The sequence below is a fragment of the Mesoplodon densirostris genome, chromosome 18 (genome assembly GCF_025265405.1).
Source record: "Mesoplodon densirostris isolate mMesDen1 chromosome 18, mMesDen1 primary haplotype, whole genome shotgun sequence".
In the NCBI taxonomy this organism is placed as follows: domain Eukaryota; kingdom Metazoa; phylum Chordata; class Mammalia; order Artiodactyla; family Ziphiidae; genus Mesoplodon; species Mesoplodon densirostris.
Window position 1 is genome coordinate 26,240,038 of NC_082678.1, and position 27,612 is coordinate 26,267,649.

A 27,612-nucleotide genomic window follows, 5' to 3' on the forward strand; every position below is an offset into this window, starting at 1 on the left:
TTTGAAAGTAGGATCTTCACTGATCCCAAGGATCACCCCACATATTATTTATCAATTACCAAGGGGAAAAATAACTTTACAATGGAGAGATATGGAATAGACCACCTTAACCAAGTGATCAAACTTAGCAATGGGCCACCTCAAGTGATGAAGTATGAAGAATACATCACCTATATAGTATTCTTCCCCAAAATGTTTACTTTGAATCTAATGAGGAAACAGACAAATACAGATTGTGGGGCAATTTACAAGACAACTGGCTTAGACTCTTCAAAAAAGCCAATGTCATAAAAGACCAAAAAAAAAAAAATACTAGGGAAAAATTCTAGATTAACGGAAACACAGACATGACATGCAATGCCTAATCTTTAATTGGATCCTATATCAAAACAAAACAGACTTAAAGAATGTTATTGGCTTCTGGCCAAGATGAAGTACAAGGGCCAACTTAACCTCCCACCTGAAACAAGGAAAAAATCAGATGGAACATAATGAAACAACAGTTTTCAAGAAACTGAACCTCAGGCAATACATTTCAGTGATTCCCGAGGAGATGGGAAATAAATGAAGTGATCCCTATAATTGCCCTTACTTCTCTGAGAGAGTATCCACGTCATGGTACAGGGAAGAGAAGTCCAGACAGAGACTAGTGGGCTCCCTGACAGACGAAATGGACATAAGAGTCTGGGAGAACCAAGGTAACTAGAGTTCACAAAGCAGAGTATCAGAGAGAAAAGAAGTGCACAGACAAAGAACGCTGGAGATATGCAGAGGGATCTCTTGAGAATTCAACAAAGTATGGGTCAATACATTTGTGTGAGGAATAACTTGATGCCAGGAAAAGAACCACATGAAAGGATTAATAAGAAGAACAACTGGATATCACACAGGGTTGTAGGAATAGTACCTGTTCCTACAAGTCAGACTGGAAAACCTCACGATACTCAGAAAGGACTTGTCTCAGTAGTTGCAAATAATGAGCTCCAGACTAAAGGCTACTTGGACTCCTACCCAGCGAACCTTAAAAGCTAGGCCTAAAAGAATACAATTGTTTTGAGTAACCTAATTTCACCCAAAACAAAGCCCAGGCATTTTACAGGAATATAAATATATATAGCACACAATAAACTAAAACTCACAATATCTGGGATCATATGAAAAATTGCATGCAAGCATGCAAAGAAGTAGGAAAATATGACCCATACTGAGGAGAAAAGGCAATCAATCAACAATAACCCATAATCTATACAGATGTTAGAATTGGCAGAAAAGAACTTTTAAAAGGTTATTATACATGAAGAAAAGTTATTATAACTGTATTTCATATGTTAAAACACCCAGACTAAACACTGAAAATGTTAAGTACAGGCATGGAAAATGTAAAACAGACCTAAATTGAGCTTCTAGAGATTAAAAACAATGTCTAAATGAAAAAGATATCGCAGGAGGTTAAAGGCTAATTAGACACGGCAGAAGGTCAGTGAACATTAAGGCATAGCAACAGAAACTATCCAAAATGAAACAAAAGGAGTAACAAAACAACAACAAAATGAATAGAGCCTCAGTGACTTGTGCAACAACTTCAAGTGGCCTAATACATGTGTACTTAGAGTCCATGAAGGAGAGGAGAAATATAAAAATTTGAAGAAATAATAGCCAAAATTTGTCCAAATTGGTAAACACTATAAACCCACAAAGTCAAGAAGATCAATGAAGTTTAAGCAGAAGAAACATGGACAAAACTACACCAAGGCACAGAAAATAATCGAATTGCTCAAAACCAGCAATAAAGAGAAGAATTTAAAAGGAGCCAGAGGAAAAAATTATACACTACATACAGAGGAACAAAGATAACAATGACAGCAGAATTCTTGCTTGAAAAATCGTAAACGAGAACTCAGTGGAATAACATCTTTAAAGTAGTGAATTGAATTCTATCAAGCTAGAATTTTATACCCACATCTGTCAAAACAAAAGCAAAATAAAGACTATCTCAGACATACAGAAGCTGAAAGAATTCATTGCTAGTAGACTTTCACAATAAGAAATGTTAAAAGAAGTATTTTTAAGCAGAAGGAAAATGACACCAGATTGGAATATGGATCTACATAAAAGATTAAGAATACTGGATACATACAACAATGAAGACCCAATTCAACCAAAAATAAATAAACAAATTAAGAAAAGAAGGGAAAAATCATATAATCACTGCAATAGATGCAGGAAAAGAATGAAAACATCTAACATACATTCCTGATTAAAGAAAAAAAAAACAGCCCTCAGTAGACTAGGAATGGAAGGAGACTTCCTCAACTTGATAAATGACTTCTACAAAAAACCTAACATCATACTTAATGGTGAAGGACAAAGTACTTTCTCACCAGGATCAGGAACAAGGCAAGGATATCTGCTCTCATTGCTTCTATTTGACATTGCACTGAAGGTTCTAGCCAGTGCAATAGGGCAACAAAAAGAAAAGACACATTCAGAATGGAAAGGAAGAAGTAAAACTATCTTTATTTGCAGATAACATGATTATGTAGAAAACCTGACAGAAGCTACGAAAATGCTACTGGAACTAATAAATGAGTTTATCAAGTTTGCAGGGTACAAGATCAACATACAAAAAGATGAATTTGTCTCAACAAACAATCAGAGATCAAAGTTTTAAAATGCTACTTATAAAAGTATCCAACATATAAAATACTTAGCATAAATCTGATAAAAGTCTTGCACACTGAAAACTGTAAAATATTGCCGGGGGAAATTAAGAAAGACCTAAATAAATGGAGAGATATAAAGTATTCATGGATCAGAAGATTCAATATTGTTGAGACATCAATTCTCCCCAAATCGATTTATACATCAAAACCCCAGTAGGCTTTTCTATAGACATTGACAAGCTAATTCTAAAATTCATATGGAAATAAAATTTAGAATAACTGAAAAAACTTTGAGAAAGAACAAAGTTGAAGAACTAACAGTAACTGATTTCAAGGATTATGAAGCTACACCTTCAAGACATTGTGATAGTAGTGTAAAGATAGACAAAAAGACCAAAGGAACAGAATACAAAGTTCTGAAGTAGAGAGATGTGGAGAACTGACTTTCAGGTTCAAAGACATTTCAGTGGAGAAATGATAGTCTTTTCAACAAATGATGCTGGAACAACTGAATATCCAGGTGCAAAAAGAAAAAAAAAAAAGAACTTCCATCTAAACCATATACAGAAGTGAACTCAAATTGGTTCAAAGATCTAAATGTAAAACATAAAACTATAAAATGTCTAGAACAAAACAGGTGAAAAATTTTATGACCTTGAGTTTGGCAAGATTTCTTAGATACAACACCAAAAGCATAATGCATAAAAGAAAAAAACAGATAAATTAGACACCATCGAAATTAAGAATTTCTGCCCTGCAAAAGACACTCCTGAGTGAACGAAAAGATGAGTCACAGAATGGGAGAAAATACCTAGCAACTTACCTATTGGATAAAGGACTAATTTCCAGAATATAGAAAGAACTCTCAAAACTCCAGAAAAATATAGATAAAAGATTCAAAGATATACAGATGGAAAATAAGCATATGAAAAGATGTTTGACATGATTAATCATTAGGGATGCTACAGTGAGATACAACTACACACCTATTAAACTACCTAAAATTAAAAATACTGAGCATAGCAAATGTTGGCCGCAACGTGAAGAAAATGCAGCTCTCATACACTGCTGGTAGAGATGTAAAATGATCAAACCACTATGGAAAATGGGTATTTTTTAAAAACTTAAACATACACTTACCAATGATGCAGCCATTCTACAGGCAGGCATTTACCCAGGAGAAATGGAAGTAAACATCCATACAAGACTTGTACACAAATATTCATAGCAACTTTATCTGTAATAGACAAAGACTCAAACAACTCAAATGTCCATCAATGGTCAATACATAAATGGTGGTACATCCACATAAAGGAATGCTATTCAGCAATAAACAGAAATGAATTACTGATATATACAACAATATGGATGAAGATTAAAATAATCATGCTGGGTTAGAAGCCAGTTAGAAAAAAGTATACACTGTATGATTCCATTTACATAAAATTCTAGAAAATGAAAACAGAAAGCAGATCAATGGTTGCACGGCGATTGGGAAGTGCAAGGAACGATGGGAAGGAAGAATTACAAAGAGACATTAAGAAACTTTCTGAGGTGATGGACATTTTGATTTTCGTGATGTCCTCATGGTGTGTATGTATGTGTGTGTGTGAACACAGATTATTGCATGTCAATTATACCTCAAAAAGCTGTTAAAAGAAATGATATTATATAAGAGAGACAATTGGGGAAATTTGAATAGCAACACTTTATTAGGTAATATGATTGTGTAGGAATTTAATTTCTTCAATACTGTGTATTAACAGTATCGTCGTTACACAGGGAAATAGTTTTTAATATCCAGAGAGGAGGGCATCTAGCTGACAAGAGAGGGATCGCAATTGTGGCAGATGGTGTGGGACACTGAGGAAGATGAGGCTAGAGCAGTGACCAATGCGTGACGGCACAGTGAAGACAGACATTTGTCAGGTGACCTGACAAAGACGGTTGGAACAGACTGCTAAATGCAGGGCCGTTTCCGCATACTAATCTCACGCAATCCCCTCAACTAGCCTTGGCGTAACAGAAAGTTTCTATTAGCTTGCCATATTGGAGGGGGGATGGCACAATTTAAGGTGCAGTAGGTTGTGTAATACACTGTCACAATAGGGTCCTACAGAAATAGTTTTTTAAACCGCAAAAAAATAAAACTTGACCCTTCCCTCACAACGTATATGAAAATTAACTCAAAATGAATCAGAGACCTAAATGTAGCTATACAACGTCTGGAAGAAAACGTAGGAGAAAACCTTTGTGATTTGGGGTTAGACAGTGGGGTCTCAGAGAAAGATTTCTTAGATTAAGACACAAAAAAGCAGAAAGCATTTAAGAAAAATTGCTAAGGGACTTCCCTGGTGGTTAAGACTCCAAGTTCCCAATGCTGGGGGCCCGGGTTCGATCCCTGGTCAGGGATCTAGGTCCCACATGCATGCCTCAACTATGAGTTTGCATGCCAGATCTAAGAAGCCCATGAGCCGCAACTAAGGGGCCCATCTGCTGCAACTAAGACCCAGCACAACCAAATAAATTAATTAAATAAATATGAAAAATTAAGAAAAATTGCTAAATTAGAGTTCATCAAAAATTTAACACTTCTAGTTTTCAGAGACACTTTAATATAATGAAGATAAGTCACAATCTGGGAGAAGATATTTACTAAACACATATCTGAGAGCAAGGACTTTTTCCGTTGCTTTTTATATAAAGCACTCTTAATTCTCAATATAAATATCCAATTAAAAAATGGATTTGAACAGACACTTCATTTAAAAGGATATTTGCACATGAATAGACACTCAACATCATCAGCTATTACAGAAATGCAAAATGTGGCAAAAACCACGAGATTCATCTACACACCTACTAGAAAGGCTAAAATGTTTTAAAAAAACACATATAAGGATCAGGTGAAGATGTAGAGCATCTGCAACTCTCATAGACTGCTTGTGGGAAAGCAACATGGCACAGGCACTTTAGAAAACGGTTCAGCAGTTTCTTAAAAAGTTCAATAGGCACTTAGCATATGATGAAGCAATCCCACCCTGAGGTATTTTACCCCAAAGAAATGAAAACATATGCTCACACAAGACATATGTTCACACACACATGTGAGTGTTTTCAGAGGCTTTGTTCATAATAGCCAAAAAACAAGAAGAAACTCAAATGTGCATCGAACGATGAATGCGTAAACAAACTGTGTATCCACACAACTAGAATACTGCTCAGCGCTCAAAAGGAACGAGCTACTGACAGGTGCAACAAAACAGATGAATCTCCAAAGAGACTGGCTAAGTGAAAGAAGCCAAAAACAAAAAGCTACACACCACATGATTTCACTTATCAAATATTCTGGAAAAGGCAACATTATACGGACAAAAATCAGATTGGTGGTTGCCAGGGGCTGGTAGTGACAGGAGGATGGATTGACTACAGAGGGACATGGGGGGTCTTTTGGGAGTGCAGAAGTTTTCTTTACCTCAAATGTGGTGGTGGCTACAGAACTACACGTTTGTCAAAACACATCACACTGTATATTTAAAAAGAGTGAATTTTGTTAAATGAAAATTATACATAAGTAAACCTGACTTAAGAAGATAATCAAACAAACCTAAAAATACAATTGAGTGAAAATCAATGTAAGAAAAATCAACTTACAGTGTTTCCAATTCAAGGGTCAGCATGAGGATGCTTTCCATTGCGGTAAGTGACACTTGTGCTGTTCCCATGTCTCTGAAGGAGAAGCCCAAACATGCATGATATAAAACCCAAAGACAAAATTTCTAAACTGAAGAAGATACTTAACATGTGATTCCTTCCACTTTGGCTTCTTACTTGCCATAGATGATAATTCCAAAGAGCTCTTTTGGAAGAAATTTAAATTTGCATCATCAAATTAATGACCTTGGTGCTGAACAGTACAATCATTTTCTATGATCCTCACTTCTCATTTTCAATTGCATCTACCTCTTTTGATCACTCTTTTTTTTAAAAAAAATAATGTACCCCTTATTCCTTTTTGCTTTCTTGGATAAATACTATTCCTATATGCATCTTCATGTTCCATATCTATATGTGTTCTTCAACACTGTTCTCATCCTCTGCTGGCTCTCTTACCCATATATATTCTTTCTTAATCCTTTTCTTTGCCAATAACTCTTATTTTCAATAACCCAGTTAAAATCTAAATTATGACTGTTTAGCCAAAGTACTCAAGTTTTGACGAAAGTAAAAAGGAGCAGAAATTATCTCATGAGCCATGAAACTCTTACAATACTTACAAAGAGTTTAATGCTGGCACTTTAAAAAGACAAGAATCTTCAACTGTTGGCAAAGGATTACGATTGAGAATTCTGAAAAATGGAATGGAATTAAAATTATCTGCATTTTCAATTACTTCCATGAAAGTTTATATTCATTTTTTTTTGTATGGAACTTGAAGGATAAAAAAATTATTTTCTGTCTTTACCTATAAATCACCGTTAGAATCTGTAAAACACTCTTTCACTGGGAACTACCAGGTCTCTAGATGACAAAGTGGAGAAGAGAAACAAACAAACAAACAATAAAATAGAAAAAAAGTGGCTAGCAAAGAAAAAATATGCCAAAGTACTTTTCACGTTAAAAACCCTCGAAGTGACTATGCTGATAGGAAGCCCTTGCTCTGTAAAAAAAGTACTATTTCTAGTGTCCTCCATAATTCAAGGTGTTTTTCTTTCATCTCTACAAATTTTGAAAAATTTCATGATTTAAACTACCCAGCTAAAGAGAAAAATAAGGCTAATTCCTTGGTTCTGGAGCCAAAGAAGAGAGAAATCCAAGAGGAACTGGTGAAAGCCATACTCCCATCACATAGTCCCGTGTGTATTCTTGTGCCATAGCCTTTGTTACTGTGTATGTAATCAACTGTTTACTTGTCACTCTCCTAGATTGTCAGCAACTTGAGAGCAGGGACCACACTTTATTGTCATTATTATTCCTGTGCCTGACATAGTGCCTAGTATTTACTAGGCATTTAATAAATGTTTGCTGAATAAATAAATAACATTTTGTTTATATATCAATAAAATAAACAAATTAATTTTGGGGAACAAAATTTTATTCCAAAATGTTGGAATAGATTTTCTTCATAGTTCTTTCTTTCTTCCTTTTTTTTCCCCCTTAGTTCTTTAAAACAAATAAGGGGGAAAAAAAAACAGAAAAGAAACAGGAAGAAAGAAGAGAATATCTGACTTAAGGTTAACTCTACTCAAGAATTATTAGTGTACTTTTGCAGAATATTATAAAGATAATTATCAAAACTAATATCTTTTGGGTTGCCATGCATATGTGATCAGCATTTAACATTTCATCCTCACAGTAACCTTATGTGATATATATTACACAATTGTACAAATGAGGAAACTGAGGCACAGAGAAGTTACATAACTTGTCTTAAGTCATCAAGCTCGTAAGAAGCAGAGCTGGAATTTGAACTCAGTTCTGACTCTAAAGCCTGTGTTTAACCTGAATGAAAAAAAAAGGGTTTTTTTTTTTTGCAACATCTGTTACTTTAACCTTAATTTGGACAGCACTAAATATAGAAATACCTTTTCAAACTTCATCTACCCATCTGGGAAAGCCTCTATGAGAATTATATTTTCTCTTTTTATTTATTTATTTATTTATTTATTTCTCTTTTTATTTATTTTTTCCTTAATCATCTCTTGTGATAAATATTTAATTAGCCTATGGCCATTGAGACTTTATAGATTTTTTTTTTAAATTGCAGGAAAATCAGTAAAAATGATGGAGGAAGGACATCTGAAAATTCATCCCTGCATAGAAGCAACAATAACAACAACAACAAAACTGGCAAAAATGGTCAGAATCAACTTCTTCTGAACTCTGGACATTTAACCAACATGCTGGCAGTAAATGGGGGAGCAATTTATTCAAGGAAAACAAATTAATTTCTGTAAGAACAATGAGATCTGTGTTGCTTTAACTTGCCCTCGACCTTTGGTCTCCATGCCAGTGGTAGCCTTGAAAAACAGCCCACATCCCTGGTACCAGAACGAGCAGCATGGACTGAGAGGTCCTTCAAAGCCTCATTCCCAAAGAACTGTCATTGTTTTACATGTCTGGTGGCCCCCTGGAAGACCTCACTTGAAAGGCTTGCCTTTGACCTGACTGAGGGCTGTCTAGTGAGAAAAGCCTCTGCTCAGGTGGCATTTCTGGAAAACATTTTCAAGCAAATATTTTAACATGGCGGTGGCATGAGGCAATGGATAACAGTTTGGGGCAAAAGACAACCCAACCGCAAAGCTTTAAAAGAAAAGCTGAGGAATGAGATGTCCACAGACACTTTGAAATATTCCAATGTATTCCTGGGAAACTGGAAGACCACAAGACATATTCCTGGGCATCTAGGAGAATAACTGTTAGCATTAATAAATGAGTTCAGCAAGGTTGTAGGATATAAGATCAATATTATTTCTACACACCAGCAATGAGTAATCGAAAAATGGAATTTAGAAAACAATTCCATGTGGAACAGCATCAAAACAAATATAATACTTAGGGGAAAATTTTACCAAGTAAGTGCAAGATTCACACTGAAAAGTACAAAACTGTTGAAAGAAATTGAAGAAGATCTAAATAAGTATAAAGACCTGCTGGATTCATGGACTGGAAGATAATCTTATTAAAATTTCACTACTTCCCAAATCGACCTATGGTTCCATTGCAATTCCTATCAAAATCCCAGCTGACTTCTTTCCAGAAATTGCCAAGCTGTTTCTAAAATTCCTATGGCAATTCAAGGAAACAGAATAACCAAAACAATGTCGGTAAAGAACAAAGTGGGAGGACTCACACATCCTGGTTTCAAAACTCAGTTCAAAGCTACTGCAATCACAGTGTGGTACTGGAATAAGAACAGACATGTAAATCAATGGAACAGAATTGACAAGATAGCAATAAACCCTCATACTTATGGTCTATTGATTTTCAACAAGGGTGCCAAAACAGTTCAACGTGGCAAGAACAGTCTTTTCAAATGATGCTGGGACAACTGTACATCCACACACAAAATAATGAAGCTTCACACCGTATATGAAAATTAACTCCAAATGGATCAAATATCCAAATGTAAGAGCTAAGGCTATAAAACTCTTAGAAGAAAACACAGGAGTAAATCTTTATGACCTTGCTTTAGACAACAGTTTCTTAGATATGATACCAGAAGCACAAACAACCAAAGGAAAAATAGATGAATTGGATTTTATAAAAACTAAAAAGTTTGTGCTTCAAAGGACACTATCAAGAAAGTGAATAAACATATAGAATGGGAGAAAATACTACAGGTGGGAAGAATAAGATGCAGTGGGGAGAAGAAAAGTGTAGTAGTTGCTAGGTGTGACAATCTCAAAATTTTGAACTATTACAAATAAAACAGCCACCCTGAATCACCCCAAAGGGCAGACCCAAGTTATTTTTGCTTTTAGTGTTTATGCCTTTCTAAATCTGAGAAGCTGCCAGGATTCTAGTACATAGCAAAAAGTGAGGACAACACCCTCAAGTGTGTAAGCTTTTGTGTGTACATAGCTATGTAAAGGAAACCAATGCTAGCTGACTGGGGGAGCATTAGGGCGGCTCTGTGACCGCAGCTCAATTTGCCTTCATAGTGTGGACACACCTCCCGCACTGATATTCTCAACAATGGGGTAAATAATTCAATAGGGATAAGGCTTTGATTTTCCTCTTATTCTCTCTTCGTGCTTATGTTCTTGGTACAATATTGATGTACCACGGACAAGCCAGCATGTGAATGTGCTCTGTCTGCTTAAGTTATATAGCTTTTCTACATTGTAGAGTCCTTCAGTTTCTAAAATCATGGAGCTTGTATTGTTAGATCCAATGAAGTGACTAAAAGAATTTTTAAACATAAGCCATCAGTCTGGACCTACATAGGTGAATGAAGGAGAAACACTTTAGAGTCAGAGAAAAAAAGCATACTTAACATTTAGGATTATCAACCACTGCCGGTTTCCCATAGTATATTTCATTCCTGATTTTATCTGAAAGAGATATGATGACTACCACCATTCAAAAAGTGGTACTTTATTAATAAGCTCTTGGCTCATCTTTGAGGTAGATTTCGGATTTAAAATAGACTACCACACTGCTAACCACTTCACCTGATATTTCTCAATAACATAGAGGCTACATTCAAGAAACCTACTGACTTATAATTACCTGACACCCGGTGATGAATCAAGGATTTGTGGGGCCTGAACCTCATCTACTTTGGGAAATCCTAGCTAATAAAAACAGGCAAAGTTATAAATAGAAAAATCGCTAGGACCCCTCTCAAGACCTTGGAAGGGACCTATGCAAGTGAGGAGCCCTGAAGCCTAAGGTTCATTGAATTCAGGATAAATCCACCTCAGCTGGGGCCCTTTTCCAAACTTATTTAATGCAAGCAACTTATAAACACCCCAGTAATATGTCATTATAGGTAGTAAAATGATTTAACTCGAGGGTGGCATCTTCCCTTGGTGGCTTGCCTTTGGTAAGAGATGCAATAAAGTTTGTATCTCACCATGGCAAATGTTTCCTAAAGCAACTTAGCTTTGTCTATTAGAAAGACTTAGTCCAAAACAAAGACTTACTATACTGTGACAATCTTTTGAAAGTAACTGTGAATGAGTCTTCGGAGTACAGTACTAATTTATTTACAACACCAGACAGTTCTGATTCTTTCACTACCTTTTTCTGTCATTTAAGAGGAGCACAAATTCCAAAGGAACAAGTTGGTGCCTCTTCCATTACAAATCTTTTCTAACCTACCACCCGTTTTCTACTTCATCACCCCCCTCCCTCACCTTGTTACCCTGCTGCATAGATGCTAGAATGGCTCTCATATATGTTTTCCCATCAACATCCATATTTCTCCTTCCAGTATGAAAGCTTCTTGGGGACAAAGTCCCTGCCCTATGCGTCTTTGTATCCCCAGCACTTAGTAGAGTGTTCACAGACAGTGGGCAAGGCACTCAGTGAATGTTTTGGAATGAATTCATTAATTTTTAAACTGTGATTTATTTATTTATTTCCACAATGTATTGTCCTGTGTTGCCTACATAACTATAGTGAAACTCTGATTCTTATAAGGAACTCTTGGTGTTCTGGGATGTTTAGGAAAGGTGGTGAGTTTCAGACGTTGTACTGACGCTACTAAAACCTCCTGGTGAAGGGACCTCACGAGCCTGCTCTCCGGTGTGCTAACAGAAGAAAAACCGACCCTTGGTGCTCTCTCCCCAAGGTAGGCGTCAGCAAACTAACAAGGGAAAGGAAGGAGGCCGCTAAAGATAGGCATCTGCAGGAATTGTTAACCCAGCTCCAGACACAGCCTCAACACCTTCATTAACCCAAAATGTGGGAACTGTGTGAAACTGGATTTCTGAACCACAAGACAGGTAAGAGAGTCTTTTCCAAAGCCAGGTGTACAAGAGCTCTTTCCCTTGAGTCTAAAATCGCCTTCGGGCCATTGAACGTACCCACTATCATTTCCTTGTGCCATGAGAAATCAGAGAAGTTTTGAGCTGAAGGGGTGGAAAACCCACACTTCTTATTGAAGAGTAGTCAGCAAAGAAAACATATTGAATTAGGCCACAGCAAAGTCTTTTCTTTATATTTTTCACACTACAGCTGAACACAAACAACGTCTTTTTCCATACCTCAAAGGTTCCTATTGGCCACCGATAATTCACTTCAGCAATATATGCTTTTTTGAAAAATAATGTTCTGGGTGGCTGGGGAGAGCCCTGGGGTGGGTGTTCAGGAATTCTTTCTGCTTTACCATTTAAAAGAGCTAATGATGGTTGGGGAAGCACCCACACCCACTGAACCACACCCTGCTCAACTTAGTTCTCTGCAGCTCTGTGTTGCATACATTTTAAGCAGTTAGGAACTTTGCACATGAAAAGGAATCAAAGTGAAATTCAAAAGTGGAAGTTCCTGGACCATTCTCATATTGGAAAGGCATCCGTGGGATTCCATGACAATGCTAATCTGAGTGTTTTTGTTTGGTGCCTTTAATTGACCATGCCAAAGATCAGTACTATGGAAAGCAGAGCCTTTCATATATATGAGTTAAACAAGTCTCTTGGCCTCTTTGTACCTTAGTTTCCTCATTTGAAAAAAATAAATAAATGGCTCTCAAGACATACTTTCCAGAATTCATACTGGGCTTACTTACACCCAGCTAACCAATAACTGCATGATTGTTTTTACACACAGTTGTTTACATGTATTCATCTTCTATTTCACTTACAACTTGTGTAAAAACTGCATTCCATGCCAGGCCTGAAACGTTCCAAAGCTCAGTTCTGTGAGTAAATTGCAACCAAGATTTCTACAAAAAAAGACACGAGCAAAAGAATTAGAAAAACAGATATTCTTTCAGAACATTTATCCATTGGCAATAATTCTCATTTATATATGATGAAACGTAACATCACTACTCCCTCCATACACTAAAGAAATCTCACTGTGGGAGATATTATGATTTATACTTTCATGATTATATATGTGGTGCATTAGATACAAAATACTAAATGCTCATTAAATACTTGTGTTAAGTGATCTTTATTTCTCTAGCTAGGCAGCACTATTGACAGTTTGGGCTGGATAATTCTTTGCTGTGGGAGGCTCCCCTGTACACTGTTGGATGTTTAGTAGCATCTCTGGTCTCTGTCCACTAGATGCCAGTAGCGTATACAGTTCTGACAAGCAAAACTGTCGCCAGACACTACCAAGTGTCACCTGTGTGCAAACTCACCCTGGTTGAGAACCACTGCTCTTGATCCTGGGGGATGTTGGATGCTCAGCATGATCCTGCTCTGGTGCTGGAACTGTCACCTCGGGATACAATGGAGACTGAGCTACAACTTCCTTAAGGAGCTCTGGAGGCTGAACTGCCTGGACTAGAAGCCACAGTCGTTGCCATGTGAGGAGGAGCCGTGGGGCGCAGCAGCGACACAGAGGCACAGCCAGGACATAACATGTGGCGGCTCCCAGGCACAGCGACCCAGGCCAGCGAGAAGCCAGAGCCACATCCTCCTTCACAGCCGAACTGAACCGTTATGCCAGCGCTGCGACGCGAGGGTTCACTGTTAGCAACCGTTAGCAACCGCACGCCCCTCCCCCACCTAACGTCCCATAGCAACCGCACGCCCCTCCCCCACCTAACGTCCCACCCGTTATTTATGACATCTGTAGTTACTCCACCTTTATTAGGCTCCTGCGGAGATCCAATGCACGCCACCAGAGTGAGCCTTTTTCCCAGAGTCCCCAGGGCACAAGCCACCCTTCCCCTTGCAAAGGCGACAATTACCTCCTGCCGGGCCCCCTTCCCAACCCTGCCCTGCCCTCCCAGGCCCCAAACAATGAGGCGGGATTTGGGCTGCAGACCCCAGTGGCCCCAAACTCCAGCAGCCCAGGTGTGGAGGGGGGTTGGGAAGGATGCAGAGCTTCCCGAGGAAACCACAGGATGTGGCATTCTGGGAAATTCAAAAGTGCTAGTCCAGTTCTGGCAATCTGAACTCTTCCTCCTCGAAGCTGAAGTCTGAGAGACATTCTTCCTCCCTTTGGCTACAGGGCTGACAAGAAAAGTAGCTGACCTGCAAAATGAGCACCAGTCAGGGTGGCGGGAGGGGAACACACCTTACAATTATTCTAAAATGTTGCCATTTCCTCCAAACTCTCAGTATTCACGTCTCATTATTAATTCACCACTCTGTCGTCAGAGGTTACCACTGAATCAGTGATGACTCCAGAACTTCTGTAGGAGGGGTTTGGGGCAGGTGAGCAATTCATTCTGGGAAAGAGTGTCTAAAACCAAGTGAATGGCCCTTTATATTAGCATGGGAAAACTTCCCCCATCCCACCTTGTCTCAACAGAACCATTAATCTAGAAAAAACTACTGTGTCACTTTTCAGAGGTCTACCCTGTGTGCAGACATGGAGAAGACACTTAGAATGTTAAAGTCAGCATGTTAAGTAGTTTTCTCCAAATACTGTAACTAGCACCCAGTTTACTTTCTTCACAGTCCTTTTCATAATCTATTTAATTTTAGTCCTTTTTAATTGTCTGGTACACCTGTAACACCTAAACTCCAAGAGAGAAGGAGCTTCATCTTATTTCCAGTGCCTGGCACATAATGGTTTCTCAATGGAACGGATTCCAAGATTGGCCTCATTTAGGAATGGATCTGTTGTTATAATCAGTTTTCCGAAATCTTTACTATCAATACGGAGTCCTTTCCTCTCACATTTCACAGGAAGCTAGACTTCTTAATGTCCAAACATGGATACGTTTGAAGTTTCCTTGACTGATTTCAATTGAATTAAAATAATTATTTTGTACAGGAAAAACTTTCAAAATTTTTACATTTTTCAGAACATAACCACCTTTCCTTTCTCTACTTTCTTCCCTTCAAAACAAACTTTGCAACGTTGGGGTGAGTTAAATAATCAGAAAACTAGCCCCCAAATAAGCTCTCAATGACATGAAACACATTTTTTGCTCCTTTTTAATAAAAATCCTATATACAGTACATTAATGTTTTCTTTTAGAAATTACGTTGACAACTTAATCCCTAATTCGAGGCATCCATATAATTGGTTTACAGAAAGGTGCTTCGGCAAAATATTTAACACAAGATATATATGAGATGCTGAGACCTGGGTAATATACCTTACTTGAAAGGCATGAATAGTTTTAAAACACTGTAGCATAATCACACTTAAGGCCATAGTTACTTTGTTCCCAAATCCCTGCAATTCTATTTGAGGGGAGTTCTAAAGGGCCTGTGTCTTCTCCTGTGTCCACAACTGTAGACGTACACTGATGGCCCTCAATCCTGCTCTCCAAACTTCAAATAATGGGCCAGAGACAAGGCTCGGGACTTGGAAAAGTCCTAGAAATTCCCTGCCTCAAAAGCAGTTTCAGAGTTTCACATTTTCCTAAGGAAGACAGAGCTGAGTAGACAAGCCAAAGTCTTCCAAATCCTGCTGCTTGTTTTGAATTATGGCTACACTGGCTGTGTACCCCTTGAGTTTGTATCTCCACATACTTGAATTAAATCCTGTAGTTCCTCTTTGGTTCTAGCATCTGTGACGTCTTCACAGAGTCTATATGCCACGGCTGTTTTACCAATTTCTGAAATAAAGTTAACAAGGATCAATTCAGAAGTTTTCTTGTTCTAAAACTTCCTGTATACAATGGTAGCACCCAATAATTAGACATTCTTTTGATTTCTAAAAGAAGAAAATAAGAGCATTTTCCTAGAAGTTCCCTCATCTGACACTCCAGTTTTTATCATAATTATTTGTGAAAAAATATATAAGAAGTATCAACTTTGGTTCAAAAACCTTTATGATCTTAGAAATAAGAACTAAGGAATAATGACATAGAAATTAAAAGCTGTGGAAACAAAAATGTTCAATCACAATACAATGAAATAGGAAGGCATTAGGTGGGGGTCAAAATGAGTTCAAACCTGGAGAGATACCACTGGACTATAATAGATACTTCATATTAGAAGCAAGGCAAGTGCCTACTCCTTGGGATCAAACTTCTACCAGATACAATGAACAAAGCTTTGGAGACAGAGACAGAGAGAGACAGCATTTGAACACTCTACTGGCAGAAACTAGCCCATGTACCTTTTGGACAATACAGCTTTCCTCAAGGCAAGCTAGAGCCACCAGGCTTTTTGGTCTAAGGAGTTTGGAGTACATATAAGGAATACCTTGGCATATTAGGGACAAACAACCCAGACATTTAGTTTGGTTCTTAAAGGTTGTTACCCAGAGTTGACAGCTGATGGAGATTCTGCCTGATGACCAGGGAAGTCAAACTTCACTGGAAGGACTGCCCAGGCTGGAAGGCCAAGACCAATCCAGGGTCAACTCTTACAAGCAAATAAGGTCTCTGACAACTTAGCTCGGATTTTCTCTAAGCCTGCAGGGCTGTGAAGCAGGGGAGCAATTCTGTTCCGGGAATCTACTCATCATAAAGTTTCCTTTGGGCACAGCCTGTGACATTCTCACTGCTGTATAGCTCGATAGGGAACACAATCAACACTATTCAATAGCATGACCACTTTCAAGGCTCACAAAAACGTAGCCAATTATTATATAAGAATCATATTCACCCAATATATCAGAAATGAAAACTGAAATTAAACTGATTTCAAAAACATAATCTAATAAACTCTTCAACAAGAAAAAAACGATAATAATAATAGTCAATATATTTTCTCTGCTTACTATGTTTCAGGCATAGTTCTAAGCTTTTTACATTCATCATCTCATTTACTCTTACAATATCCTCCATTAGGTGATAAGCTGTATTACTAATCCTATTTGCAGATAAAGAAATTGCAGCTTAGAGATATTAAATACCTTCAAATGTCTCTGGCTAGAAAAACCTAAAATTGCAACAACAACAACAACAACAAAATCTAAGAGACAAAGTTAGGACTCAAACACAGGTGCCCAAGGCTTTATAATCACTGCACTATTCTGTAAGATAAGCAAGCAATTGGGGAAGAACTGGATCAAACACTTTCTGTATGAACTGTGGCAAGTCACTCTACATCCAAACACTGGGGACAATAATATTTGCTGTCATTTTTCTCATAAATGCCACAAAGAACAAATTTAAGACTGCTGCTGTGAAAGCACCTGGTGAATGAAAGAATATGTAATGTTTTAGATAACCATTATTTTCATCCAATTAACTTTTCAAGTAACTTTATTTGCTCACTGAAACTGAAGTACTTCAAGGGCAATCAAAAAGGTCTTACCTAAAGCCACAATCAGCAGTTTCTGGAATGCATCTGTCATAGCCTTCTGAATAGCAAGCTTCTGGGTTACCTTCCTTTCCATAAGGAATGATAATGACCCTAAATCCAACCAAAACAGATGAGTTTAAAATGCCTGTCTGCATAACTGATTTCTAGGTTATGTGTGTAAAACTAAAAATGCATCTGTGATTCTTAGATCATTATCTTAGTGATTAAGGGCAGGCACAACACTGGGGTACGGGTGAATGTCTCTGTTGTAGGTATACCCTGGCATGGCACATTTTTACTGCTCAGATCTATTCTGGAAGTTCCTAAAACACTCGATGGGAAATGGAAACCAAGAACGTGCACAAATCTCATACTACTCACAGATTTCAAATGGACGAGCTGAGGCTGCACTGCTACAGACCCTGCTCTCCTGTGCGTAAAGGGCTGGATTCATACAGTGAGATAGACTTGCCGGTAGTGCAGATGATCCGGCCTCTCCCCAACCATCACCCACTCAGGTGGATGGTGGAGCCTCCTCCACTCCATTCGCTAACAGCCCTGCCTCTGAGTTAAAACCCTAAGCCCAAGTGCCATGGATTCTAGGAAAAAACTCAGTACCAATCGGAATCCCCTTTCTAGGGATCTACATTAACTTTTTCTGCTCAGGCCCTTCTATAGGAGGCAAAGGACTGAATATTTACACAAGAGTTTATTTCAATCTTTAGACAATGATTTTCTTGGGATAACTGAAGGCCAGAAGACATCTGTATTTGAAGGAATATTTTAGCACATAACAAATTATTAACAACAACAACAACAAAAACTAACTCATTTTCCTTCCTCCTAAGCTTCTTGGCAGGCGGTCAGTTCTAAAATTCTAAAGTTTAAGGTGCTGTCAGGTATTGCCTAAGATAAAAACCTATATTGTCAGGCAGAAAAAATCTGCCCAGGGCTTTAGTGGCTTAGAAAAGTGATGATGTGTCTGAAAAGGTGAGTTTCAGAAAGAAAGGAAAAAAAGAGAAATCCCACTCCCTCACCTCCCCACACACAAACATACTGGAAAACAGACCTTCCTCCAACTTATCCAAAGGTTCCTCAGCCATGACAACTTCGGTTCTCCTGCACTCGTGGGAGGGCAACACCACCTCTAAAGCACAGAAGAACTTCAGGCTTTGCTTCTGAAGTGGTGTCACAATAGCTTCATTTTCCCTTTCTTCAAGGTTAGAAAGATCCTGAAGCTGTTAGGATTATGAATTAAAGGCTAGACTTCAAAATATCCTGTTGTTAGAAATAAAAACAAAACTCCAGCAATCCCAGGTAATAGTTTAGGTATGCAATAGCTTCAAAATCAAGTTGGGACTTGCAAATGAATGACTAGATATGGACAACTATTTTTTATCATATACCATACAAATACTGGCGAAAATTATGGACACCGCCATCCAAGTCATTGAGATTATCACTAATTCTAGGTGGCAGGCCAATGCTCACATACTTCCATGTGGAAGGCTCTCACATCTCCTCCCCATAGCCCTGTTCTATTCTTCTCTCTAAAGTCTAGGAGTTCAATGTTGAAAGGAGTCTGGTTAGTCAAAGAAAATCTACAGAGTTCACCTTGATGATCCTTTTTGACCACCCATTGAAACCAAAGTAGTGATTTGCCAATTCTTGGCATCTGGAGCTGTTTAGGGCCAGCGTATTATGTTGAACCACCTTATGTCTGGTGCCAAGACGAACCTAAAGACATAAAAGTCCTAAAAATATCACAATCCTACATAGAGACTTGTTTTGGATATACCTGAGATTTATCAATACCGATTTCCTAGAGTGGTTGTGAAGATTAAGTAGGACATTTTAAGCAATGAGCTCACAGTCAGCCCTAAATAAATGTTATTTATTATTTTTAAGTCAGTACTTTTCTGCATCATTTCCAGGGCCCCTGATTAACTGGAAGGTTCCCTGACCTCTGGTGGTGAAAGTGATGATGAAAGCAACCAAGGAAGCCCAGCAGAAGCCTATCATGGGGCTGGGGGTAAGCAAAGGAAGTGAACTGTTTTACTCGTCTCATCCTGTAGCTCCTGCTTGAGAATATGACCTGAAGAGGAGGTAAGATGGACCTGCCACTGAATCAGGACCTTAATCTATAGCACCCCCTCCCCAAGTTACTAACCCCTGTTAGAAGAGGGAATACCTATACCTCTATAAATGTAAATAAAGCAACCAAAAGAAGTAGGGGTTCATCTGCATGAACAAGCTTCTTTGAGAGTGCAAATATTTCCAGTCTTAACTCTCTAAATAACTTACATATTACTGTGGATTTTTTACATCACTAGTTCTTTCTTAAATATCTATTTCCACTTTGAACAGGGTGTAGTATATAAATATAGTCATAAAAATTCAAATAATACAAATAAAGTCAAAGCATTGTTCATTCTTTATTGATTGGTTTGTGCATCTTCCTCTGTCACTAGTTTATGAGCTCCTTAAGTGCTTGAAGGAACCATATATTATTCTTTCCTTGTTACCAGAAGCAAGCATAGATCTTGGCATATAATAGAGGAGTGATGGTCTGTTGACTGAGTGAATGAACGAGTACATAAGAAAATGAAATTACTTTCTCCAACTGAAGCTGCCTGCTGGGAAGGAGAAATGAAGACTAATTTTTAAATGCTGAGTGTCGCATGAGAGGCTAGGCCCTGTACGGTGAGTCATAATGGAGCTGTCCTGGACAATTAGGAAGCTTCAGAAGGGCTCTGAGCCCCTGGTAGTAGAGACAGTTGACATCTGGGATAACCTTGCCACAGTTCTTGCTGGCAAACATTTCCCTTCGTGCTACTGAGAAAAACTCAGATACATTAGGCCTTTCCTTCATTTTATTTTAAGATGTTATTCACTTTTCTGTATTTATAAAAATACAGGGGAAAAAAGATAAGAATTATGTTTACATGCCAATGAATAAAGGAACACATCATTGGAACTTCCCTGCTGGTGCAGTGGTTAAGACTCTGTGCTCCCAATGCAGGGAGCCCGGGTTCGATCCCTGGTCAGGGAACTAGGTCTCACATGCATGCTGCAACTAAGAGTTCACATGCCACAGTTCAGGAACCTGCGAGCCGCAACTAAAGGAGCCTGCCTGCTGCAACTGGGGAGCCCTTGAGCCGCAACTAAGGAGCCAACCTGCTGCAACTAAGACCTGGTGCAACCAAATAAATAAATAATTAAAATTTAAAAAGAACACATAATTAAAGTAGGTAACAATATTGGGGGTGTGGGTAGTAAACTAAGGCTCTGCATTAACAAAAGAAATCTAGGGCTTCCCTGGTGGCACGGTGTTTGAGAGTCCGCCTGCCGACGCAGGGGACACGGGTTTGTGTCCCGCTTCAGGAAGATCCCACATGCCGCAGAGTGGCTGGGCCCATGAGCCATGGCTGCTGTGCCTGCGCGTCCGGAGTCTGTGCTGCGCAACGGGAGAGGCCACAACAGTGAGAGGCCCGCGTACCGCAAAAAAAAAAAAAAAAAACAGAAGGTGCAAAACTGTTTCCTATCCCAGACTCCTATCTTCCGTCTTACAATACTGTAACTGACACTTCAGAGAATCAAAGTCCACACCGTGTAGGATTTTTCCCACCAGTACAAAACACTGGCTCAAGGGCAAGTTCGAACTGGCTATTAATTCAGTTCAGCAAACATTTCCTGAGGCCAGGCCCTGTGTTAGCAGTACTATACGCAAAGAGGAAGCATGCCATCACTGCTTTCAAGAAACTCAGATTCTAGCAAGACAGGCAAAGCACAAATGAAAAATAGCAAGAAATACCTTCCATCTGCCGAAAGGCATGAGCTGCCCTCAAAAGAAGAACACAAGTTCACTGTGCAGAGATGATAGGGAGAGCACAGGGGAGTTTATCAGAGAGAATGCACAAGAAGTCACCAAGACAAGAAAAAGCACATGATATACTCCAGGTGTGTCAGAGAAAGACGGAAAGGAGCTAAGAATGCCCTCCAATGCCACAAGAAGTGAGGGCTTTATTCCATAGCAATGGAGCATGATGGGAGGTGTTTAAATAAAGGAGGAACCTATCGGGCAGTGCAGTGGTTGGGACTCCGCGCTTCCTCCACGGCGGAAAGGGGCGGGGAGAGGGTTTGATCCCTGGTCGGGGAACTAAGATCCCGCAGGCGGCATGGTGTGGTCAAAAAAAAAAAAAAAAAAAAAAGAAGGAACCTAACATGTAGAAGTCCTGTGAACAACTGGTGATAAGCAGGCATTGCCATTAATAACAGACCACTAAGCAGTCCAAGTAATAGAGATTGAGAATTCAAGCGCAGCCTCTCCTGAGCTATACCACTCATAATGCAGGGAGCAGCAATCCTGGGCAAAGAAGACCTAAGATCCTCTGACCTGACAGTCACAACATTGCTCCGGCGGACCACGCTTGCAGACCTCCCACCACCATCTCTGTTGGTTCCGAGACTGCTCTTCTTGCCTCTTCCCACCCTCGCTCACTCTCCCCACTTTCTACCTCACCAAATGGCCCCAAGGTACAGGTCTCCTCCATCCTTCCAAAGCTCAATTTATGCCACTTCACTTTTAAGAAAGACCCATGTTAGCGCCTGTTTTCCCAACCAAAAGAAATCCAAAGAGGTATCTATTTTCACAAAAAAGGGGGGAAAATGAGAACAGTGCCTGGCACGTGTTGTGCAGCAGCCCATACAGAGGCAATTCGCACTGTGCGCTGCAAAAGCGGGTGCAAGGGGCACCACCCAGCTCCTTCCTGGGAACCACACTCAGCACCTCAGCATCAAGCCACCATAGCTTTGAACTGTCACTGAGCTTCTGTACTTTAGCTCAATTTATTTTGTGCATCCGTTAGCAAGATGTGTCCTATGGTCACTGCTTCTTCGCTTTACGCCACTTCGGCTTATGAAAGGTTTCATGGGAACGCTCTGCTTTCAGTCATTGGGGGAAACCCATACTTATTGTCCTCCCGCCTCCCTCCAGCCTACGCATCCACTCTCGGCCTGGCCTTTCCAGCTTTGAAAAGACAACCTGGCTCCGCCCTCTACCGCCTATATACTGCAGTGAAAGATGAGGGGAGAAGCTGACAGGCAGACAAAAGGCAGCAGCAGTGAGTGAGGCCTGACGACAGACAACGGAAGAGTTCCAGGCCCCTTCAACTTTTGAGATGTTTGGTATAATAAAAAATGTAGAAACACCTAAGGGATGGGATGAGAAAGAGCTCAAAATGGACTTCAGTATTTGTTAGCATTTGTTAAATATGGGTGGTACATACACGGGGTACAATGTAATATTCTCCACTTTTCTCAGTAGGAAATTTTTAATTAAAAAAATACCAAAACACGGTTTTAAAAATTACAGGATATTTAAAATGTTTATACATTTGACAAGTTAATACAACACAAAAAATGAAATCTAATTGTGTAATTCACAAGGTAATCCAACAAATATTTAGAGTATTGTATCCTCAGGCATTACATGGCCTCCCTTTAAACTTCCTCAGCTCTCCCTCAGTGGGCTATAATTCCCAGTTTACTTTAAGGGAACTTCAATATTTAAGTTATGGTTGGTGTTTATGTCCCTTATACAAACATGCATTAATTGGGGGAAATCAATTATCAAACAAACATCAAAAGTAATCATTTCTACATTACTAATGTGACTTTGCCCATTAGAGATCAGAATGGCATTACAAGATCATCAGTCACTTATTCTATAGGCCAGAGTTGATGCTATTGACATTTTGGGCTGAACAATTCTTTGTTGCGGAAGGCTGTCCTGTGCTTCATAAATGTTTCAGCAGCATCCTGGCCTCTGACCACTAGGTGCCAGGAGCACGTCTCCTGACTTACGACAACTAAAGATGTCTGTCTCCAGACATCAGCAAATGTCCCCTGGGGGGCAAAATCATTCCTGGTTGACACCTACTGATATAAACAAGCATATAGTGTTTGCTTGCCAAATAACAGCAACAGAAGATGGATAAATCCATGGATTCCAAAGGTCCTAGAATTAGCAAATCTTCTCTATACAACTCCTAGCCCACATCTAGAAAATATTACAAAAAGAAGCAAAATGAAAAGAAAAACTAACAACACATGAGCTAAAATCTTTACTAGGGACAGAACGCAGCACAGTGATCCAAAGCACAGACTTGGAGCCAGAGGACTTACATTCAGAACTCACCAGCTGTCACTCACCAACTGTGTCACTCACCAGCTGTGTGACCTGGAGCAAATGACTTAGCCTCAAGTATCTCAACTTGCTCACCTCTAAAATGGTAAGCAGACAACTAATACCTACCTCCTATGGTTATTTATTTTCACTTAAGAATTAAGCGAGGGCCTCCCTGGTGGCGCAGTGGTTGGGAGTCCGCCTGCCGATGCAGGGGATACGGGTTCGTGCCCCGATCTGGGAGGATCCCATGTGCCGCAGAGCGGCTGGGCCCGTGAGCCATGGCCTCTGGGCCTGCGCGTCCGGAGCCTGTGCTCCGCAACGGGAGAGGCCACAGCAGTGAGAGGCCCGCATACCGCAAAAAGAAAAAAAAAAAAGAATTAAGCGAAATAATACGTGTAAGGGCTTAAAAGAATGCCTGGCATACATTGAGTGCTCAGTAAGTGTTAGCTATTGTTATTTCACTAAAGTTCCATATTTTCAATTTATACAAAGTGGAAATCACTTTACAGATTTCAACATACAACACTCTATTTTTAGAAAATAAAATATCATGCTATGTAACTACTTTATCTACTTGACAGAGGAATTATTTTCACCCATTTTCACCATCTCGGTAAAATAATAATGGTTATGATTATGCAATCATAAGAATGATTATGCTCTCCAATAGCCATTGGAGAAACAAGTGTACTTGTACATCACTGACAAACACAAGCTAACCCCTAAAACTGGCTCTGAGGGGAGATCACAAAGCCTACCATCAACATTAATCACCAAACATATTAGCCAGGGATATCTCCATAAAAGTAACACAGAAGTAGAGATTAGGGACAGAATTACTAACTCCGGGAGCTATGGGGGGAAGTTACTTAATTTCAAGAGTTAATGTCTCTGATATGTAGGCTCAGGTGCCCACCTCAGCACCGGATATGAAGATGCCTACCACAATTAATCAGGTCCCAACAGTTCATTTCTAACTGCAGTCTCCCTGAACCTCACTGCGGGTACTTCTGTAGCGTAGCTCTCCATACAAGGCAGGTCTCTGGTAACTGCCTTCTCTGGTTCTTCAGAAAACAGCATGACCTGGCTACACATACTCCTGAAGAAATTCAAGCGTCTTCTTGAAAAACATAAAATAGAAACTGCCAGCCGAAGTCAAAGTGAGACAATGTCTCAAGACACACTAAAATGGACTATAAAACATACAGAGATCTAGAAACTACCTCTAAACGACGCCAGCACCAGACACACCTCACCATGTAGCCAACACTCTTGGCCAGGATACACGGATACACCCGTGTCTACAGCATGCAACCCTGCCATGTAGCGGACAGACACTGACCAAGCTGGGTCTTGTACAGCCTCTGCCACGGGGACAGAAAGGCCCGGAGAAGGGCGCTGAGTCGCTTAAACCCACCAGTGTGGGAAGAAGCACCACGTCCACCCATTGAGAAGGCCACCCCTATTTGCCTTGACTCTTTATCTTCCTGTTAAAAATTATCCGACTTTCACCAAAAGAATACACAACACTAACTTTCTGCAAACTCCTGCCCCTGTGGGGAACGGCATTCCTGGAGACAAAAAAGCTGGAATCAGTAACCAAGGTTCTAATTCAAATCCGGTCTAATTCAAATCCATTAACCCCTGTGATCCGTTGCCGATATACAAAAAGAGCCTGACAGCACATTAGTCGTTTGACCAGCCAGCGTCCATCCCTTTTTCTGGTAATAAAAGCCCACAAATTCCCTCAGAGTACGTACCTCTCCCCGCCTCTCAGTCAGCGTGGCTCCGGTGCGCTCGACTCCGCCAAAGAGCCACGGGTGCCACGTGACCAGAACTGGCCAATCCCAGTCTCACAGCCTCAAACAGCGATTGGCTCCAGGTCAGACATGTGACCCCATAAGAGCCAATGAGACATCATGAGACTTTTGCTGAGGCTTCTGGGAAAGAGACAGGCGCTCTTTCCGGCTGAATCTAAACGCTGACAGGCTACAGGGGGTGAATATGCTACAGCCAAGTTTCTAACATACAGTTTCTACAACTGAAGTCCATACAGGAAAAGGCAGAGTTGACTCATGGGGAGAACCTGAGTCCTGATGACTTTACTTGAGCCCTGAATCCAGCTAGCTGTGCCTGACTTTGCAGTTAGGTGAGCCTAACTCAAATTTCTTTCCAGCTTAAGCCAATTTAGGTTGATATTTCAGGCAGCTGAAGCAAACTGATGTATATGTGTATATCTGATTAGTACCTCACAAGATGTGAAAAATGGAATGAACTGATAGCTGGCTTGTAAAACAGTGTATATATACATGATTATTAAAAACACTGGTCACAGGTATTGATTAATAATAACAAGTGCAAAGAGAAAAAAGTGGGCATGGGAGAGAAATGACTTAGTGTGATATGTGGTTATTCTGACTCTTGAAAATATTCCAAAACATTTGTTTAAACAATTTTATCATAAAGCTATTTCAGCAATAATAATAAGAATAATAACAAGAGCCATTTGCTGAATGCTTCCTGTGGGCCAGAGGCCATTGAAATGACTATATTATGTAATCTGCTTGAGTCCTCATAATGACCTTACAAGGTGGATGTTATTATTATCATTCCCACTAACAGATAAGGAAACTGAAGCACAGACAATTAAGTTACTCACCCACAGTTACACTGTAAATAAAAGGCAGGATTCAAATGCAGACACTCTGATGCAGCTCGTGCTTTTAGCCATGACACTGAATCTGAACCTACACTCAAGAGTGCTAATGCTGTTCCAGTGAAGCAGAAACTCAAACTCAGGCACTCCCCAAAGCATCAAATGGGAATGTAATATACCACTATTTTAACCCTGGAAGAGTCTTAAGGACTAATTCCTACATAGTTCTGCATTATGAAAGTATACATATTTAACCACATTAGTGATTATCATTTTTTTAAAAAGTGTGAAAACCCTCACAAACCTCAACCAATTGCATCCTTTGGTTAAACAAAAGTCCTAGATGTTCCCAAGACTAAGAGGTATATTAATTAGTACTACCTTTCCAGAAAATAACATTTGCACCTTCCACAAAGTCAACTTTATGAGGACATTCCCATCACTAAGTTACTTTTCACCACTTTTATAGAACAGAAACTTATTTTAAAATCTACCCATCTTAGTATAATATAAAAAAGAAAAAAATTTATGAACTGGACTTTCTCAAAATTAAACCTTTTTCCTCTTTGAAAGATACTATTATGTTAGAAGGATACAAAGCCAAGCTAAAGACTGAGAAAAAACCAACGGCAAATCACATACCTGAAAAAGGATTTGTATCCAAATATATAAAGAATTCTCAAAACTCAACAGTAAGAAAACAACCCAATTAAAAGCTAGGCAAAAGATTTCAACGGCACTCCACTAAGAGGATCTAATGATGGCAAATAAGCACATGAAAAGATGTCCAATGGCATTAGTCATCAGAGAAATGCAAATTAAAACCATGATAAGATATTACCACATACCTATTAGAATGGCTAAATTAAAATCACTGATAGTGTCAGTGATGTGGAATAGGTGGAATTCTCGTACATTGCTAGTGGGAGAATATAAAATGGTACAGACACTCTGGAAAAAGGGTTGACAGTTTCTTATAAAGTTAAAAATATACTCACTATATCACCCAGCAATCCCCTCTCCCCAAAGACAGCTACCCTAGAGATAGAGAAATGAAAACTATGTTTGCACAAAAGTCTGTACACAAATGTTTACAGCAGCTCTATTCTTAAATGTTAAAAATTGGAAACAATGCAAATGTCCTTTAATGAGTGACAATGGAAAACTACTCAGTAATAAAAAGGAATAAACTTTCAATACATGCAATAACTGAGATGAATCTCAAAGACAGAGTAAAAGAACCCAGTCTCAAAAGCTTACATG

The 27,612-nt window shown here is 39.3% G+C and overlaps 1 protein-coding gene and 1 pseudogene across 1 annotated transcript; both read right to left on the reverse strand.

Moving 5' to 3' along the window:
• LOC132479139 (leucine-rich repeat-containing protein 37A3-like) overlaps positions 1-14,202 on the reverse strand; it is a 43,333-nt pseudogene extending 29,131 nt beyond the window's left edge.
• On the reverse strand, positions 14,119-19,188 carry LOC132478388 (RAD52 motif-containing protein 1-like). The gene is made up of 5 exons (XM_060081539.1): positions 19,118-19,188; positions 18,573-18,650; positions 17,516-17,614; positions 15,779-15,864; positions 14,119-14,323 (listed from the first exon to the last, which is right to left on the reverse strand). Exons 1-5 carry the CDS (start codon positions 19,176-19,178, stop codon positions 14,222-14,224), a joined length of 426 nt encoding a protein of 141 aa, XP_059937522.1. The 5' UTR covers positions 19,179-19,188; the 3' UTR covers positions 14,119-14,221.
• Positions 19,189-27,612: the final 8,424 nt, after the last annotated feature.